Source organism: Dipodomys spectabilis, unplaced genomic scaffold, assembly GCF_019054845.1.
Source record: "Dipodomys spectabilis isolate Male_0828 unplaced genomic scaffold, ASM1905484v1 ptg000197l, whole genome shotgun sequence".
Classification (NCBI taxonomy): Eukaryota; Metazoa; Chordata; class Mammalia; order Rodentia; family Heteromyidae; genus Dipodomys; species Dipodomys spectabilis.
In genome coordinates, this window is record NW_024870874.1 from 13,612,287 (window position 1) to 13,630,991 (window position 18,705).

At 35.3% G+C, this 18,705-nt stretch overlaps 1 protein-coding gene across 2 annotated transcripts in view; it reads right to left on the reverse strand.

The window, feature by feature from the left end:
- Window positions 1–6,465: 6,465 nt before the first annotated feature.
- The window catches only part of Grm8 (glutamate metabotropic receptor 8), a 718,499-nt gene continuing 706,259 nt past the window's right edge, over window positions 6,466–18,705 (reverse strand). Inside the window, exons 9-10 of one of the 2 annotated variants that reach the window (XM_042695988.1) lie at window positions 11,159–11,405; window positions 6,466–6,546 (exon numbers count right to left, since the gene is read on the reverse strand). In XM_042695988.1, coding sequence (XP_042551922.1) covers window positions 6,497–6,546; window positions 11,159–11,405 — 297 coding nt within the window. In that variant the 3' untranslated portion in view covers window positions 6,466–6,496. The remainder of the gene's footprint in view (window positions 6,547–11,158; window positions 11,406–18,705) is intronic. The other variant, XM_042695989.1, reaches the window with a different exon arrangement.

Genomic DNA, 18,705 nt, shown 5'->3' on the forward strand with positions numbered 1-18,705 from the left:
GTAGATGAATGGATCAACAAAATGTGGTATATATACACAATGGAATTCTATGCCTCCATCAGAAAGAATGACATTGCCCCATTTGTTAGGAAATGGAAAGACTTGGAAAAAATTATATTAAGTGAAGTAAGCCAGGCCCAAAGAAACATAGGTCCCATGGTTTCCCTTATTTGCAATATCTAGTATAGGTATGAGTCAAGCGGAAAAAGTCAGATAATGTGATGTTAGGAAAACGAAACCTCAAATATGTATTTTAATGTTTTTGTTTCTTTCATGCATGTGTTTCTAACGCATTTATAAGATTATTTCTTTGTTGCTTTGTATGTCCCTCCCCCACAGTGTAACCCCCGCTTTCACTATATTTGATGTCAGTATAACATGTGGAGGAGATGGGGACAAACAAGCCGTTTAAGGATTCAGGTGGACCTGTTGCAACAATGAGAAGTACAAAATGTCATGTCAAAACCAGCTTTACAATGTCGGTGGGGGGGGGGGGGGTATGATTGGGTGGGAGGGAGGGGGGAGGCTGGGAAGGGAGGTGAAGGGTAAACAAAGGAGGAGGCTGCAATGCTTGGTAAGAAATGTATGCATTATCCTGACCATGTAATTGTAACCCCTCTGTACAGTATGTTCTCAAATAAAATAAAATAAAATTAAAAAAAAAAAAAAAAGAAACTTAAGTCCCATGGTTTCCCTTATTTGCAATAACTAGTGTATGTCTGAGTCAAGCAGAAAAGGTCAGATAAGTTGATGTTAGGGAAATGAACCCTAAGATATGCATTCAAATTTTTTTCTTTCAGATGATTGTTTCTAACACATTTATAAGATTATTTCTTTGTTGCTTTGTATGTCCCTCCCCGACGGTATAACCCCTGCTTTCACTGTATTTGATGTTGGTATAATTTGTGGAGGGGAAGGTAAAAAACAAATCATTTAAATAGGGATACAGGTAGATCCATTGCAACAATGAGATGTACAAGTCGCTATGTGAAAAAATGAACTTTACAACTTTGGAGGGGGGAGGAGGATTCAGTGGGGGGCAGGGGGACGATGGGAAGGGATGGGAAGGGGAAACAAAGGAGGAGGCAACAATGCTTGATAAGAAATGTACTCATTATCTTGCCCATGTAATTGTAACCCCTCTGTACAGTATTTTCACAATTAAAAAAAGAAGAAGAAAGGAAGGCTGGACATAGAAAAACAATTTGGGGTTGAATTATTGAAGAAAGTACTACTAACTGAAAAAGCCAAAGGTGGGAAATAGAAATCTCTGAGAACCTGCAATGTACACCAAGATGACTATCCACAGTAAGCTGAGAACCATTACAAGCAAAGAAATAAAGAAGAAAGGAAAATACCTTAATAAACCAAACTTTATCTACTTCATAGGTTTGTCATATTTTAGCTGCCTCTCCTTCCATAGTCTAGGAGATACAAAAAGTTCCTTTACAAAAACAACTGAGTTTCAGAACTGCCACTGGTCTACTCAGAAAGAGGGTTCCCAAGAGAAGGAACCCCATGGCTCTGTATTCCTCAACACCCTGCTAGGCACCACGTTACCAGAGAAAAGTTATTAAATTCCTGGGATATTTGTGGAAACTCAATGCTGCTTTATCATCATTTGTTTATCATCCTCATGGACACTCTTGAAAATAAGATTTCATACTTTAGAGTCATGTACCACACAAAAGGGAAGAGAAAATGTCCACTGGTAAAATAGAATGGAGAAAAGGATGCTACATTTTCACAGATTGTAGAACTTCCAGAAAAAATCTGCCACCTGAAGGTAACCATATATTTCTTCCCATTTCTCCATCATCTCATTTTTTTTAATTCTGCCTCTAGAATGGAGAAACAGTTGAAAGAGGGATAAAGTGATTAAAATAGCTATCCCGGACACTCCCATTACTAAGTGGAATATCTTCATATTATTACAAATAGCTATGATCCTTCTTACTCAGATGCTGCCAATGTAATGCTTATATAATTACAGTGATGTAAAATAATATAGTACCATTCTATCAGAGAAATCAGACAAAACTTGGAAATATGCAATGCATTTAATTAATGGAATAGTCTTTTAGTTATGACCACATTTGAATTTCTATCAGCACAGGTACTTTCTAATTCTAGGTATAAGAATTACTTAGTAGAATTTTATCAAGTAGAAATTCAAAACATTTGTGTCCAATAAAATAGATAACTTCTATGTTGGTCATATGGTAAAATATGTATCAAATTAAGTACTAGCTAATATTGTATGTACCCCCTCCTATTTATCACAATCATAATTCATATACCATATATAACACCAGCTTTTCAAATACCCTTTGGACTAGTTTTAACATTGTATTAGAGGTCCTCATTAGGTAATGGATGAATAAAATCCTTGACATGTTAGTTTTCTTTCCTTGTTATGTGACTTGCTTTCAACTATGAATTTTATACTTTAATATTCTAAATACTTTCATGGACTTCCAAAATCATCCTGTGTTGTAGTGAATTCAGCTAGTGATCAGCAATCTCATGGACTTCCTGAAATTTTATACTATCTTCTATCTTTCCTTTTTTCTGTAGTCACAGTACTTCTGTGCCATTTAAGTCATTACATGGTAAATTCTTGGCATGTCCTAGGCTCCAGTTCAAGCTTGGATCTCAGTGACTTTGTACAAAGTTACTTATTAAAATTGGCTTTAGATGAACTACTTTTCATATTAAACAAACAGAAAATTCTTTAACAGGTGTATTTTTCCTTTCTCCTTATCACTATGAAAGTAGACATGTAAGTCAAAATGTGACATGGGACTTGACATTGATAACAGACTGAGTTTAATGTAAACAAAATATATTCTGAATACCTTATGAAAGATTAGATGAACTGACAAGCAACGGGGCTCAGAGATGTATCACTGTTAAAAATTATACTGTAAAAAATTAAAACTACAGTAATAAAACAGAGAATATTTTAAAAATTAAATTACCTGCTTGTATCCTCATCTTAGCAAAATGCTACTTTCCAAGTATCAGAGATTTTATGTCTGAATATATGTATTATAGTTTCTTTTGGAAGAAACTATAATTTTTCCTCATTACTGATATTTATTATATTTTGTGAACCACAAAAGATCAAAAAGAAACATTCCTAATGCTTATTATACATGATTAGAGTTTTCTGTAATTTGCTATAATTTCCCAGTCATCCTTTCATGGAAACTCACTGCTTCTTTTGGACATCTCATCCAAGAAGATGGATAAATACTGATATTAAACAATATTAAATAACTGAAATGAGTAAACTTACTAAGATACCGTAACAGAAACATTAAAAGCTATGTCTTCCACCTACTGGCTGAATAAAATAATAATGTTAGCTAATATACTTTAGAAAATTGTTAATATTGCTTCTATATTATCAAGTATTGATAAATTCTAAAGAATACTAAGTTAAAGTGGAAATTATAAATGATAAAAAGATCTGTGCCTAGTTTATCCATAGTGAGGTAACTTAAAGAGTAAAATTTTATTAATGTGAAATGTTAAATTCTCTATAAACATTTTCTGGTAGACTCTAAGTTTCTCAGTCTTTGACATTCCTCTAGTTGTCCTTAAGTTTCAGTTACTTAATATTTCTTGTCCTTAAGTTTCCATTACTTACAATGTATGTAACAGACCAACTATCACTGAGTTGGACATCTTGGAGTATTGACTAGTGTAATCTATTTTTTTTAACTGAGGTCAAATTTGGCTCAAGGTCACACTAATATAGCTCTCATTGTCTACAAGTGACATTTGCTAAATATTACTATGGGCTACATTTTTAGCATTACCTCTGACATGCTGAGATTAGATATGACATTTCCTGTCCAGAATAAAACACAAGGTCAAGTTTAAAAACTATAATACTGTATTTTTTTTCCTCGTGCAACTTTGCATTTGCTTATCTATAGAACACAGGCAGTTTGTTTTAAAGCACCAGTCCTGTGAGCCACTACCAAGCACATTCCAAATCTCTCTCACCAGATGCTACTGTTGTCCCAGTCCATCTACCTCTGGGAAGCCCTCAGCAAAATCCCTGAGAACATAAATACAGTAGAGGGCAGATTCTCCACCTCCTACTCTAAGAGCTGAAGGATCTTCTACTACACGAATGGGAGGGCTCCTACTCGTACTCCTTGGGGAGGATGATAAGTTTCTTCAGCAGAAAAGTTACAGATATTTACTGGTATATGGAAATCCAGGACAACAATGGTTTAAGTCAATTATGAGTTAAATCGGATTTTGCATGACACCAAACACACATCAGTTCTTTATAAAATTAGCTAAGGGAATCAGGTAAATTTACCCATTGATAAACTTGCGATTGGAAGAGAAGTTTTGAAATGCCATATTTTATTTGTCCTCCTAAAAAATCTTTAAAAAATTTTTAAAAGTAGTAATAATAGTTGGTCTGAGAACCAGCTATGCTCTCATAATTACCCTGTCATACCAATTACCCTGATTAGAGTCAATGAACACATGAGAACATGAGCATATACTTGAGTTTTTGTTCTCTCTGTGAAATGTAAGGCTTATAAAAGTCAAATGTTTTTCTTGGCAAAACATATGAATAATCACCTAAAATCAAGTAACAGAATCTTATAAATCACCAACAGTCTCCAATACAAAGAATACTAGCAATTCAAAATTCTCTCTTAGGAAGTCTATTGGTATTGATATACATGATAACCCAATCATAACTAAATTTTCAGTTATGGGTTTATGTTCCTTAGTGTCAGTCTTATCAAAAAAGGCACAGCTACTAGTGGGTTTAGGATCCAGGTTATAGGAACCTGTCATTAGCAATTCAGATTATCCGAAAACTTGAAAGTAATACCTTTACTTTTTTATTTGAATATTATCTACACTATTCAAAAAAATTCGACAAAAGGGCAGTAAATATGTAATCCTTCCTCTCTTTTCCTATCTTCCTAGGTATCTGAAAACTGTTCCTGTATATGAAATGAGCTTGTGCTGTTGCTTCAACCTTCTCTATTAAATAAAATTGACTGTTAATATCAGGGTGGAAGCTACAGAGCTCTTTATATCTATACAGAGTGCAATGAGCCATCCAAGCTAACTCAGCAGAGAGAACATTTACTAACAAAATGATTGTAGAGACCCATTGGTTTGATGGATGGCTGGGATTGTATGCAATAGAGGCACTCATGAAAAAAAATGGCAACACATTTGAAAACCTTTCACAGGCTCCTTTTATCCATCTGGCATGGTTTATTAGCATGAGACAGACTCCCTGTTTTCTGTCTCTTTAATGATACTGTTCTATGAACCAATGAATGTTTTCATTTGGAAAATAAGAAAGCATTGACATGTTATCTGAACTGTGGTTTCTTTAGTGATGGTAGGGGAATAAATATGCTAATTCTGTGCTTTGAAGAATGCACTTGGTAAGGCCCATTACCATTACAGATTTCAGTGATTTTTAGGTCCAGGTGAGCAGAGGTTAATACCACATACCAGGGGAAATTCCATTATGCAAAAGTTTTAAATTAGAAATGTAATGGAGAATTTCAGTGACACCTTGATATATATTTTTACATGGTGCTTTTCACATTACATTCTCCAAGTAAAGCTTAACCCATCATTTGTCAATTATAATAATGAAGCAATTTACCTCAAACAAATACTTGATTCTTCATGAAAGAAGCATTTACTATGAAAAGCCATCACAGAAAGCTGGGAATATTCAGAAAATCTTAACATAAGTAACACCTTTTCATATAGGAATAAAAGACCACCGTTTGTAAGCACACACAAATGTATAAACACTTCCGGAGGAAATGGTATTTCCTTGGGAACACCAGGAAAAAGAAACAGAAGCAGGACCAACTGGAAAGAAGAATGACCTAGCTTTTGTAAAACTGGAACGAAACAACTCTCAACATTTGCAAAACATTCCTTTATTATTAGAAATAAATTATTTGTATAAAAAATTGCATGCGTCAATCATTGCATTTATTTTTAGCACAACCCAGGGCTTCAATCAGGTCAGCCTTTACAAGAAACAAACTCATTGTCTTATACAAGTTGAACAACATGGGGCAGGAACGGGAGTTCTCACAATCACAGAAAAATACTTACAAGAATAACATCAGACATGGTTGATTTCAACAGCATTTTTGTTCACAAGCTAACATTGGTTTTCCTTTTGAGATTTTAGGTTTTTGTTTTGTTTTTGTTGTTGTTGTTTTTGTAATTGCTCATGAGTCAGCAATACTTTTAGCTTTACACTCATTAGTTGTTTTGTATAAAACGGGTTTCTTCACTCCCCGCTAGTTATTGGTACATTTGGCTCAGGCTAATTTTTGTTCCTTACAAGATTGACTATGGATTTGATTGGTTGTAGTCTACGTTGATCTCCAGGAGGGAGTTTTTGTAGTCTCATATTCATTATGTAAGATCACAAACCACATTTCTTCAGATTGTATCATTTCCCTGTTCAGATTGAATGATTGCTGTAGCTGATATATGTTGTCTTGGTAGAGGAAGCTGTTAAGACAAATTGGGACAGATTAATAGTATGTAATAATAAATTACTGTGTTAATATGACTTTAAATATGGTTTCAAAATTTAAATTCTTTGGTGTTTTGTGATATTCAGTTTTTAAGTGGCAAAGTTAATTTTTAAGACTATGGAAGGAATTCAATGATCACAGAAATAAAAATTCAGCAGCAATTTTAATCTGATGAAACCACTAGTCTGAGGTGTATAGTACGTGGATGTTTAATAGAAAATTAAAACTATTAACATACTAATCATTAATAAACATAGGTGAGGTTCAAATTAAACGAGTATTTGACTAAGAAACACCTACATAAAATGAAAAGTACAGCTAACAATGTGTTCTATAAAATTACAAAACAAAACCTGATAAGGTACCCGAAGTCATGGAAGAAAAACTGTGGTGTCTTACCACACGGTAAGATATCTTACTGAAATACATATCTTACTGAAATACATATCTTTTTTCATGTTTGTTTACTTGGAAGTCTTAGTTTTTTTTAATTTATATAATGATCTTGTATGTTTTCAAATTTCTTTTAGAATACAATGTATTTTTAAAGGATTTTTAATAAGTCATTTGTAGAAGGTGAAAAAAATTATCAGGAATTAAAGTGAATATTTGAGAGGTAGGTTAACTTCATGCACTGTTAAAGATTGCCAACAGTATCTCAAAACACAGGAAGTATTTAATGCATCACACAAAGCTAAGACCATGGTTGAAACAAGACAGAAAAAAAGATCTTCACAGTATAGCATCCTGATGATGGCGTTAATACACATATCATCTTTAATGAGCTTTTGAATATTGAGAGTTTAAGACAAAATGAAGATTCACCACACTTGATTTTTAGAAGTATTAACAGTGATCTTCTGGAAGAAAGATGGCAGAAGCACTATTAAGAAATGAGATTTATAATTCATAGTAGGTTAAATAACTTTTTCCATTGGTTTCAATCAAGAAATAAAAAGTTTGGAAACACCGTTTCATCAAAATGATAAGGCAAATAAAAAATAAAAAAACAAGCAATAAGAAGAAAGAATAAACTGTGAATGAGAGGCACTTTGCGTAAACCTTTTTTCAAAAATATGATAGGTCAAGGCACTGGTGGCTCATACCTATAATCCTAGCTACTCAGAAGGCTCAGATCAGAGGATCCAGGTTCAAAGCCAGGTGGAGCAGGAAAGTCCATCACACTCTTATTTCCCATTAATCAGCAGAAAACCAGAAGTGGATCTGTGGCTCAAAGTGATAAGAGCGCTAGCCTTGAGCAGAAAAGCTCAGAGACAGTGCCCAGGCCCTGAGTTCAAGTCCCATGGCCACCACCACCAACAACAAAAAGCTAGAGGAAAAATGCATCTAAAATGAACAGAGGATCTAGTAAGAGGTAATTTTTACAGTTGTCATAAGTGTTCGTGTGAAAATTAGAGTACAACAGTGCATGTGCTTCTGCGTGCACACGTGCTAGAGGAAGTGAGACCTCCTGCAGTGGCAGCTGTTTCCGTGGCTCATGCATGAACAGAGCATAAGGAACACCAGGTTCACTTCATTTTGCACAGTTGGCAAAATTTACAGATAACCAACTTTGCATCTAACTCTGTCCCTGGTTTGGCAAACAGGCTCTGCGTTATGAACAAGTTCAGCAAACTTGGTTTGCTTTCCTGTTTTACATTACTTTTATGTATGTCCTGAAGCTTAATGAAACCTTCAAATCTAGAACTTGTGATGGGAATGCCTGGCATAAACAATTCTCATATACAGTATAACTTGTGGAGCTTCTGATTATGACAAAAAATTGAACATAAGTTACAGTTATTAGGTTAGAGTAAAAAAAACTCAATAATCAAGTAGCAACCATCATGATCAAAATCTTTCATATATTACAAAAGAGAAAAGAATACTGAAACAATAGGTTTGGTTGTTGTTGATTCTGAGATACTATTTCCTATTAACCATTTACCAACCTTCATATTAAGGCAGCAGTGATACCTTTACATTTGTACTGTGTTTGTTTTATAGCTTTAAAAACACTTGTGTGTCTACTGCCACCTCATTATGGCAATGGTGTTCATCAGACATTTGTCAGCAGAAAGGACAAGAGGAGAGCACCATGCACACGGTTCTGGTGGATTAAGCAGAATAGGGTTTATTGAGAATAGGCTATTCATTTTGAGTGGAAATGTTTTAAATTTGAGAAGATTAGGTCTTTTGCATAACTGAATGTCAAATGCTTTTCCAATATACGATTGCATTTCTAAATCCACACAATTTTGAGAGAAAAAATATAATATTTGAGTGGTTAATTGTGTGGATATGTTTTTAGTGGGTTTGTGATTTCAGAAACCTTTAGCTAATTATAAAAGTTGATGGACTAATGGCAATATGGCTGAAAAGCCCTAGATAACTGTATTTGGACATGGAATTCTAGACAGTGATAACAAGGCTTGGTTGTACAGCATAGGAATCTACCGTCTCCTTGGACGATGATCATGTAAGGAAACAGGAAAGCAGAGATGATGATGACTGGTCTGGTGGATAAAAGTGTGAGGACTTCACAAAACTGTCCCTCCCAAATGTGTAATCTAAACCACTTTAACAGGACCCAATGAATTTAAACCTAACTTAGTCCCATAAAAGATAAAACATGCTCAAATCTTGGACAACTTGAACCTCCATTCAGGCAGTAATTGAGATGATCTTAATTCCTCTTTTCCACTTTCCTTCATCCTCTAAGAATGAGCTTCTAACTTCTCAGGAATATTATAGACTTCCTCTCCAAACAGTCTTTATGCTTGGACTAGTTCATTCTTATTTTAGAGAAAATAGAGGAGCATATGCATGCCGCATAATTTCCAACTTAACATCAACAAAAAAAATAACATTAAGTGTTTGAGGGTTGTTTCCATAATGCAAGATTAGTACTTTGAAATATTAGGAAATGTCCTTCTGAGAACCATTTGTTCTTTAAAGAAGTGAAAAATGCTATTACCTTTTTTCCACAGGAGTGTGTGGGATGATTGGTACTTGTCTCATTCTAAATGTGGATGTTCCCCTTTGAAACCATATTATCGGAGTTTTTTGATTGTTACTAAAACACAGGTACAACAATAGACTGTCTTGAGGCATCAGGGAGGTGTAGTGTTCAAAGATTGTTCTTTGCCAAGAGCAGTTTACTGGCCTCTACATGGCTTTTAACTTTCCATACTGATGCTTTCATGGTAGAAAAACATAGGGAAAATTCTTGCCCTCAGATCACAACATCCTATTCTGCTGGCTTGAATAGTAGTTATGAATCATTTTTTACTAAAAGACTACTATTAGTCAATTGCGTATCTAGATTGACAGGTGATTGTAAGGAATTGGTATAAAACTCATCATTATTGTGCCTTCCATTGACATATCACAAGTTAACAGAAAGGAAACTGCTTGATGAGCATTTGTGGAACCTTGTCAGATATCTTTCTCTAAAAGTGAGCTGAATTTGGTAATGGTGGCCAGAAGATAACCCAGAATTGCCACGGGGGTCTAACAGTATATGAAGTCAATGAGTTAATTAAGCAAAGCTGATCTTCCAGGTTGGCTCTCTATATGAGATATTCCACTGTCTGACCACTCACCTCAAAAATCTTAAATACAATCTTAAATCAAAAATCTTAATACAAGTTATTGAATGTGGTGAAACCTTTGAATGGCAACAGGAGTAATTAAACCACAGAAATCCAACTCTGATTCTTCCATTTAGTGTCAAAATTATAGCAAAATGAGAAATATAGTCCATTGAATAATTCTGGGAGGAAGGTAATTTTTATTTTAGCAGCCTTCTGTTATTTTACAACATGTATCTTTAACCTATTTGCTGTTCTGCTGCAGAAATCAAGAGGGACTTAATCTAACAGTTAAGCTGCACTAGATTAGCCTGCGTATCATTGTGATGCTTCATGTGCTGTTCCTGAAATATACTCTAGAGAAGAGGAAGTTATATGAAGAAAACAAAAATGTTGGTGGTCATGGAAAGGATTTTCTTTCAAGGTTATTAGGCTTGCAGAAAATAGGACTAATTGTCATTGTGTCTCCAAAAAATCAAGGGATGCCAGAAGGAGAAAAGATGCAATTACTAAAACTTAACTAAAACACATTAGCTATTTTTCTCATTCTCAAAAGGGCAAATATCATGTCATTTTTTGTTCACGTAAGATTTCTTATAATCGATTCTAGCAATATTGCTAAATGATTGCAATTATCAGGAACATCCAATATTGAACTCTTCAAAAGTTGAGTAGTTTCTATGTGTCTGATAGAATGTTATAAATGGAAAAGCTTTCTAAACCACAAGTCTATAATGCATCCAAAGAAAGATCTGAGTGCCATGCATTGTAAAAGAGATTTGTGGGGCATGGTTATGCTCTGAAGAATAGTCACTCATCCTGCAATCATCTGGCTCTCTCACTAAATGGTTTTGACAGTCTTAAAGTGCATGGGTACGTAATTCCCCTGCGACCATGTGGCACAGTCCCCAAGGCTAGTAGAAGATCGTTCAACGTACATCTATTAGGAAGTGCTCCCGCTCTTGACCATCTGAAAGTCTACAGATGACTTACTGTTGGTTTCAAGACTCTCACAGAGTTCACTTTTCACTTCACCATTTGGTCTGTCATTTCCCTTTTGGATCAGTTTGCTTTGCATGGTGGCAGCTGTCACCACAGCCTTGAAGCTTCTCTTACGTTTTTGAACGTTCTGCTCTGGATGAAAAATTATAATATAAACCTTGGGCATATAGAGCATTCCCAGAGACACTGAAGCACTGAGACTCATGGACACAGTAAGAGTTGTCGTCTGGATGTACATCTGAGGGAAGGAAAAGAAGAGAGAATCATGGTTGTTAAATCTGCCTAGTAGAAGGTAAATCAAATAACATGGCATTTTATAAAATTATTCCAGCTTTTCTGCTAAGATGCATTCAAATGTACTTATTGAAATTGCCCTTAACTATAGTAAACATCCCAACTTGCAAAGAAAGATGAGTAAATTTCTATTTTTTTTATGAAACCTGATTGCTGAAAACAAATTCACAAAAACAAACAAGCTGATGGAGCCAAATTTCCTTTTCAGATTATAATCTGAAAAAAAAATAAACTCCATAAGAAAAGGACCAAGACCAGTATAAGAAGAAATTATTGCTTTATGCCATAAAAGCCTTTCTTAGGAGATACCTGTGGGCAAGTGACATACTTTCAGTATTACTTACCCCAGAAAGTAAATCACAAACATGAAAAATAAGAGTGAGAATGAGGCATGTACAATATCATTCTTCCATACCACTTCTTGAATAATGCATTGTTTGTATCTCCATATTGTTCTTTAATTTCAACAATCAAACATGATAAATCACGAGCAGGCTGTAAGGGTCTGATTTAAACAGCCCTTCTAAACTAGGCTTCCAGAGATTTCTCAATGATCACATCATATCAAAATGAATGTTGGTGCAATGACCAAATATATAAGAACACCTCCCTGTAAAAATTGAGATATATAGTCTAGGGAGTGAGTCCTGGTACATGGATCTTGAAAATCCTCCCTGTGCTCATTTCCTGTTCACCCTCCCCCCAACTCCCAAATGAACTGGAAGATCTCTCTGGAAGAATTTTCTTTCTACAGATGATACATTAAGAAGTTAAAAAATAATACCACTTGTTTTTATTTTTCCTTATGGTATGGAAGAAGATATATTTGCTTAAAAGCAAAAAAGTGTGGATATCCTTCTGCTTTCATGTCCTGAGTTCATAGAGCATTGAAAAATATTCAGAAGGATGAATTCATAGATTCCCCACTCATGTTTCTTTTTCATAAGTTAGATGTTTGCTTTTAACAGATGGCAAAGCTTCAAGAAGTTTCTAAACCATTAGGAGAGCATCAGGAAGTCAAATTAACACTGTTCTCATCTGTGAAATTATACTATGTCAATTTCTGTGTTTACTTATCAATTCATCTACTAATAATGTTTTCCTTACCTGAGACCCTACTGTTAATATGGGAATATCTTTCAACAAAGTGATACAGAATTAGATTGTTTCAAATGGCACCTCACTTATAAAATTCTCTCTGGCAAATATTATCTTAATTATACTAGTTATTACTCCTAAGTATTAAGATGTTAAAATGAATTAAGTGGAATACTTTTTCATGTCTACATATGTAATTACGTTTATATTAACTTCATGTTATTTATAAGAATCTATGTGAGGTTCATGACATTATAATCACAGAAAACTGCTTCTTAACGTTAGGTATATGAAGATCTTCAGGAATTTGCTTTACAGAAATCACATCAGCATGGTTTCCATAGCCTCTCATTCTGTAAATTGGGTCTTAGTAATGGCTACCATACCACATTCATGACATTGTGACTATAAAACAAAGTGATGAGGTGTAAACCTGAGATTCTTGGTTTAGTTGATGAGTGCTAGCTAGCATCAATAGAGACCTGCTTTAAGGACACTCCTTGGCAAAGTGAGGAATATTAACCTGGAAAGTACTAAAGTTTTTGCTGGAATTAAGATTCCAATGAGGTGCATTTATGTGCCTTTAAACCATGTTACTCTCCCTAAGCTTTGGTGTCCACTTGGAAGCAACCTATAATTATGAAAATTCCTAAGCTTCTCGTGAGTTAGTCTTTGAATTCCTACTTATTTTTCAAGCTAGCATTGTTGAAAAAAAGCTCAGCAGAAAATGAAAAGCAGAGAGAGAATACTGAAGAAAAATGTGGCAAAGTTCAAGCCACACACATAAATATTGCAAACATACTTGAATAGGTAGACATCAGATTCAGCTCCACCAGAACTTGCTATGCCAATTTAGCCCACAAAAATAAATAAGTAAATAAACACACAAATAAATAAATAAAATCTAGAGATCAAAAAGCCATGAAATGATCAGAGCATCCATAGTGATTGGTTGAATTTCTTAGTGTGTATTTGTTTTGTTATAATGTACAAAGTGAAGCTAAGTAGCATGTAAATACCTTTATAGTTAAAGAAATCTTGTAACTTTACTCTGCCATCAATAATATAAGTGATTAATTTTCTCTCCTTCTCTGGGAGCACCTCTGAAATACATAGTAAATTTAAACTTGCTAAATATTAGACATAAAGAAGATTTCAGAATGCAAGCTTCCTCATTAAGTGCATTACTGTGGTTTTTCTTTTTGGCAAGTCTACTCAGAAAAAGACATAATAAACATAGACTAAAGAATTAAATAGCACTATGCTTAGTGTACCAAGCTCTCTATTAGACATTAGAGTTCCAAATTACACCAGAATGTTCATCTTAATTATGTGCTCTCTTAACACAGCTTTTGAGGAAAAAAAGCAATATGAGTTTAACACAAATCTACACAAAATTGTACTCTAAAATAAATCTCACAGAGCCTTGGACTCTGCATGGACTGAGTGGATGAACTTCATCTTTCACTACCTAATAAATAGGTAAGTCATGCAGGTCAGAACCACAATGACCACAGAGTAAAATTAATAAAGAAATAAAAGTGCTACTTATAGAGAGAGTGAAAGAGGGTGAATATAGTAAAAATACACAATGTACACATGTAAAAATTAAACAAGGAAGCTTGTTGAGCGAGGCTTGACAAGGAGAGAGAGTAAGGAAAAAGGAGAAAGGATGTGAGCCCAATCAAGGTACATGGTGTGCATCTATTGCCATGTTGAAATGAAACTGCCTTATACAACTAATTGATGCTAATTAGAAATTAGTGGGGAAAAGATAATATGGTATAATTGTTTGAAAAAAATGATCTCAACAAAAGCACTAAATACTCTCATTCAGGAGAAGCTTAAGCCACAATATCATGGATTATAGAATTTAAAATATCATCCATATTGAAAAGGAATAGAGAGTTTATAACCACTGCTGGGTAAAGAAACATTGGTTCTAAAAACCAAAAATTATTGGATTTCTGTACACCTAAAAACAATTCTAATTATTTTCCATGCCAGGAACAAGCATGTTTTTGTAACAGTCCAAGGGTGTGGATTCCAGCACCTCCTCCTTTATAGTTATTTTTAAATATAAATACTTGGGACTTAAACATAAGAAAATCAACAAATCAATCAATCAAGCTACAATTCACACTGTCAGAATCTTCCCTGGTATTTAGACGATGTTTGATTTTATTTTCCTCTCCATTTTTAAAAATCTGTACAGTTGAGGGAGAGTAATAGTTTTCTCACAAAGAAATTACAGAGGAGATTAATATGTCTTCAAAAATGTCTTATATGCACAAAAGAAGCACAAAGAGATGCTAATCAAGTATCTTCCAGGTATGAAGAATGAGAAAAAGAGAGGAAGACAGATACCCATTCATCAGATAATTTTGATTTACTGAAGTGGTGATAGCCATGTTCCAACTATCTAGAAAGCCATTGTAATCACACTTGGAACTAGGTAGACTAAGTTTTGGTTCACACACCAAGTGTGTTTGTTAATGTCAAGGCCATACCCATTTGGGGGCTACCTTCCTAGAACTACACAGCGGCTCTCTTTCTCAATGATGCAAGTCTTCAGAATGCACATAAATCCATCACAAGATACTGATCATAGTATTAGCAGTGTTGATGATCATCTTTTTCTAATTTTCTCTTATTTGCCTCCCCTGCCTCCATCACTCCAAAATACCCATGAATAGAGGAAAAGAGGCTATATTCTTCTACATCCACTAATGGCCTATCTTTTCTCTTTGGCATCCACAACTCAGGCATATTTTGTATGTGAAGAGGTCAGGAGCACTGACACAGATTTAAGCAATTTCTGGATAAGCTCTAGAAAAGAGCACAGTGGGCTACACAAAGAGGACAAATTTTTCAGGCCTCATTATAGCTCCCTCTTCACTCCCTGAATGCATCATTTGTATACAGCCAGGGGCATCTGTCATCAAAATACCAGGAAGAATGAGGATGAAGCTATCTGAACACAAACCTGGTGATGTTTATAATCCTCTTGAAGAAAAAGGCAATCTGTTTTGCTAACGTGCAAAGCAGCTCAATGTCATGTGAAAAGAAACAGATTCATGATTTATTCCCAAGTATTTCTGCTTTGCTTTGGATGGTTTAATCTCATGCTTACACTCTAGCCAGGGAGGCTCTGTTTGGCTATTCTGCACACTCCCTGAGCAGCTATCCTTACATCTTGCCTCTCTCTGCTTCTATCATTTATCTCCTCATCACTGCATCTACCAAAGTGGCACCTGCATTGAAAAACAGATTTTCTTCTGACTAAGGAGAGCTTCAAGCCAATGGACATCAGAAATCTTATTTATTATTAGAGGTTAATTTTAAAAGTGATGTTGCAGAAAACCCTGGAGTGGCTTGTGGATAGTAAAATGCCCCACATCAACCCATTATGAAATAATTCCAACCCTAGCTAAACTTTCTTCAACAGCAGTAACATCAAAAGCAACCATTAGGATATTCTGACTGAGTCTGTACACTATAGAACTAGCATCACACTCATTAATATTTTACTGTTGTTTCAGTTCTGTTTGGTTGACATTTCTTCCTAGTTTTCCCTGAGTTAATTCAATGTGACCTCTACATTGAAATACTTAAGAGCTTAGTTCCTGGACACCTATCCACCTATCCATTTATTCATCTACCCATAAGTGGTACAATCTTGCACAACACATTTGGAATCTTGACCATACACCAGGATCAGCTCTGTACACAGGATTCTGTTCTCAGAAGGAGCTTCTATTGGTTTTAAAGCTTAGGAATTCATAATATATTTGGAGTGAAAACATTTACATTTTCGTTTTTCATTAAGTCCTACAAACTATATGCAGTTGATCCTTTTAAAAACCATTCACTTGCCCACAGGTTCCAGCCTTCTCTGGAGACATTCAAGTGCCATCTGTGTAGCTCTCCTGGATGTCTGACAGCAAATAAAACATACTAGGGCCTGTGATTATTCCTTTCTTTGCCCTAAAATTTGTTCTTGACAGTGAGCCTCTGCCATTTATCCCATCTTTCCAGTTCTTGGGACCATCAATCTTGAAGTTGAACTTGACTATTTTGAACACACTCCCACCCTACCTATGACAAAATCCTGTTGATTGTATCTTCAAAGTGTTTTCAGACAGGTTATTTTTCATTGGTTCCACTGGTATTACATTGCTCAGAGCCACTATCGACTTCCATTGGACTGTCACTGTAGCTGTCCTACTGAGGTCACTTGCTCTGCCTTTTTTATCTTCTGTCTAGTAAACTGATTAATCCTAACAAAGAAGCTAGTATAATCCTATTATTCATGAATCAGGTTAGGGCCCTTTTGTTCTCAAAACTCTGCAGTGTCTTCTCTATGGTAGTCTTACAACAACCTTATATCTTCTGAACTCACCTGGCTTTATTCTTCCCCTTACTTATCCTCTTCCATCCACACTAACAAATCCTGGAAGACCCATGCCTCAGCTTTCAGGTTTTTATATTTGGTGTTGCTGTTCCTTCACTTCCTTAAGGCCTTCCTTGAAATAGTCTTTCTCTGTGACACCTTTCCTGAACACAATGTTGAAAATTGTAATGCTCATCCCCTGCATCAGTATTCCCTGCTTTATTTCTCTTCTTAACATCTAACATTTCCGTAGCCAAAGTCTGTATATTTTATTAACATATATATATTATCAATTTCTCTTCATCTGGATAAAAATTCCACAGGGGTATGTGTGTGTGTGTGTGTGTGTGTGTGTGTGTGTGTGTGTGTGTGTGTGTGTGTGTGTGTGTGTGTTTACTGCTGTGAGCTCAGCATCTTCAACACTGTCTGGGTGATATTCATTTTCTGTATCTTGATTTGGTGTGGAGTTAGGCATTTAAATGAAATAACTTGCATAAGTCCAAGCAGGAAACAGTCAGATAGATAATACATTAAAAAGTGTAAGAACATTGAGGGGACATTTCCTGTCAATTGACCTCTAGACTGTGACAGAAACCAAATCATGAACAGATAATCTTGGAGCTCTTCTAAACTGTAACTAAGACAGTAACGGACCATTTTGCTACCACTTTTTCAGGGTAAGTATAAAGTGAAAGTTAATGTTATCCTCTCTGGGAAAGTGAGATAGTAGGCTCCCCACTTTGGGAGGTCTTATCGGTACTCAATAGATTAACTGAGGTTTAGGCTATTTCTAAACTTCCACAGACCAGACTGAAAGGATTTAATGAGATAACATGCATAAATCACTGCCAAAAAAGACTGGTCCCTTTTAATTAAGAAACAATAGTCATTATTGGCAGTAACCTTAATCTTGTTCTTTCATTCTTTATACCACAAGCACTGCTTTCACAAAATAGCTTCACGGTTTTTTTGGGGGGGGGCTATTTTTATAAGAATTACACACAAATACAAGCAAAAATATGTGTTTGTAAAAAAGAAATGAACAGAACTATCTTCTCTGCTTGTGGGAAAATCATATTTAAAGGACAGACAAATTTAACTTTGGGAAGAATCACTATCCTTAGTGATGATGTGTCTCTGTCAGAAAAAATCACAGTGTTGTGAACCCATCAGCAGGTCAGAGATGCTACAGTGTGTTTTCATCACAGAAGTGGAACGGGTTTGCTGTGATCCATTTACTGACTCATCACATCCCCTTTGGCCTGGATCTGAGGTTTTCAAAAAGAACAGTTAAATGAAAGTCTGGAAATAAAGAAGGAAGAAGGAGGATGCATGACTGGGATGATTCACTCAGGAGTTCTGAATCCTTAACCTTGAACTTGTTGTAATGGTGGTAACCAACTACAGAGAGTACTGAGCATTAATCAGCACATAGAGAATTAACATTGTCAAGAATAGGGAAGGGCATCTTTTATGCTGACATTACAACTTGAAGTCAAGATGTAGACACTGCCCCTTAGCTTTTTCACTCACTGCTGGTGTTCTACCACTTGAGCCATAGCTCCAGAGTGTGTATATGTGTGTGTGTGTGTGTGTGTGTGTGTGTGTGTGGTGTGTCCACACACATGGTATGGTTAATTGGAGATAAGAGTTTCATAGCCTTTCCAGCCTAATTTTGCTATGAACCATGATTCTCTGATTTCAGACTTTGTAGAGAGGATTGACAAATGAGAGTTACCAGAGTCTAATGGAA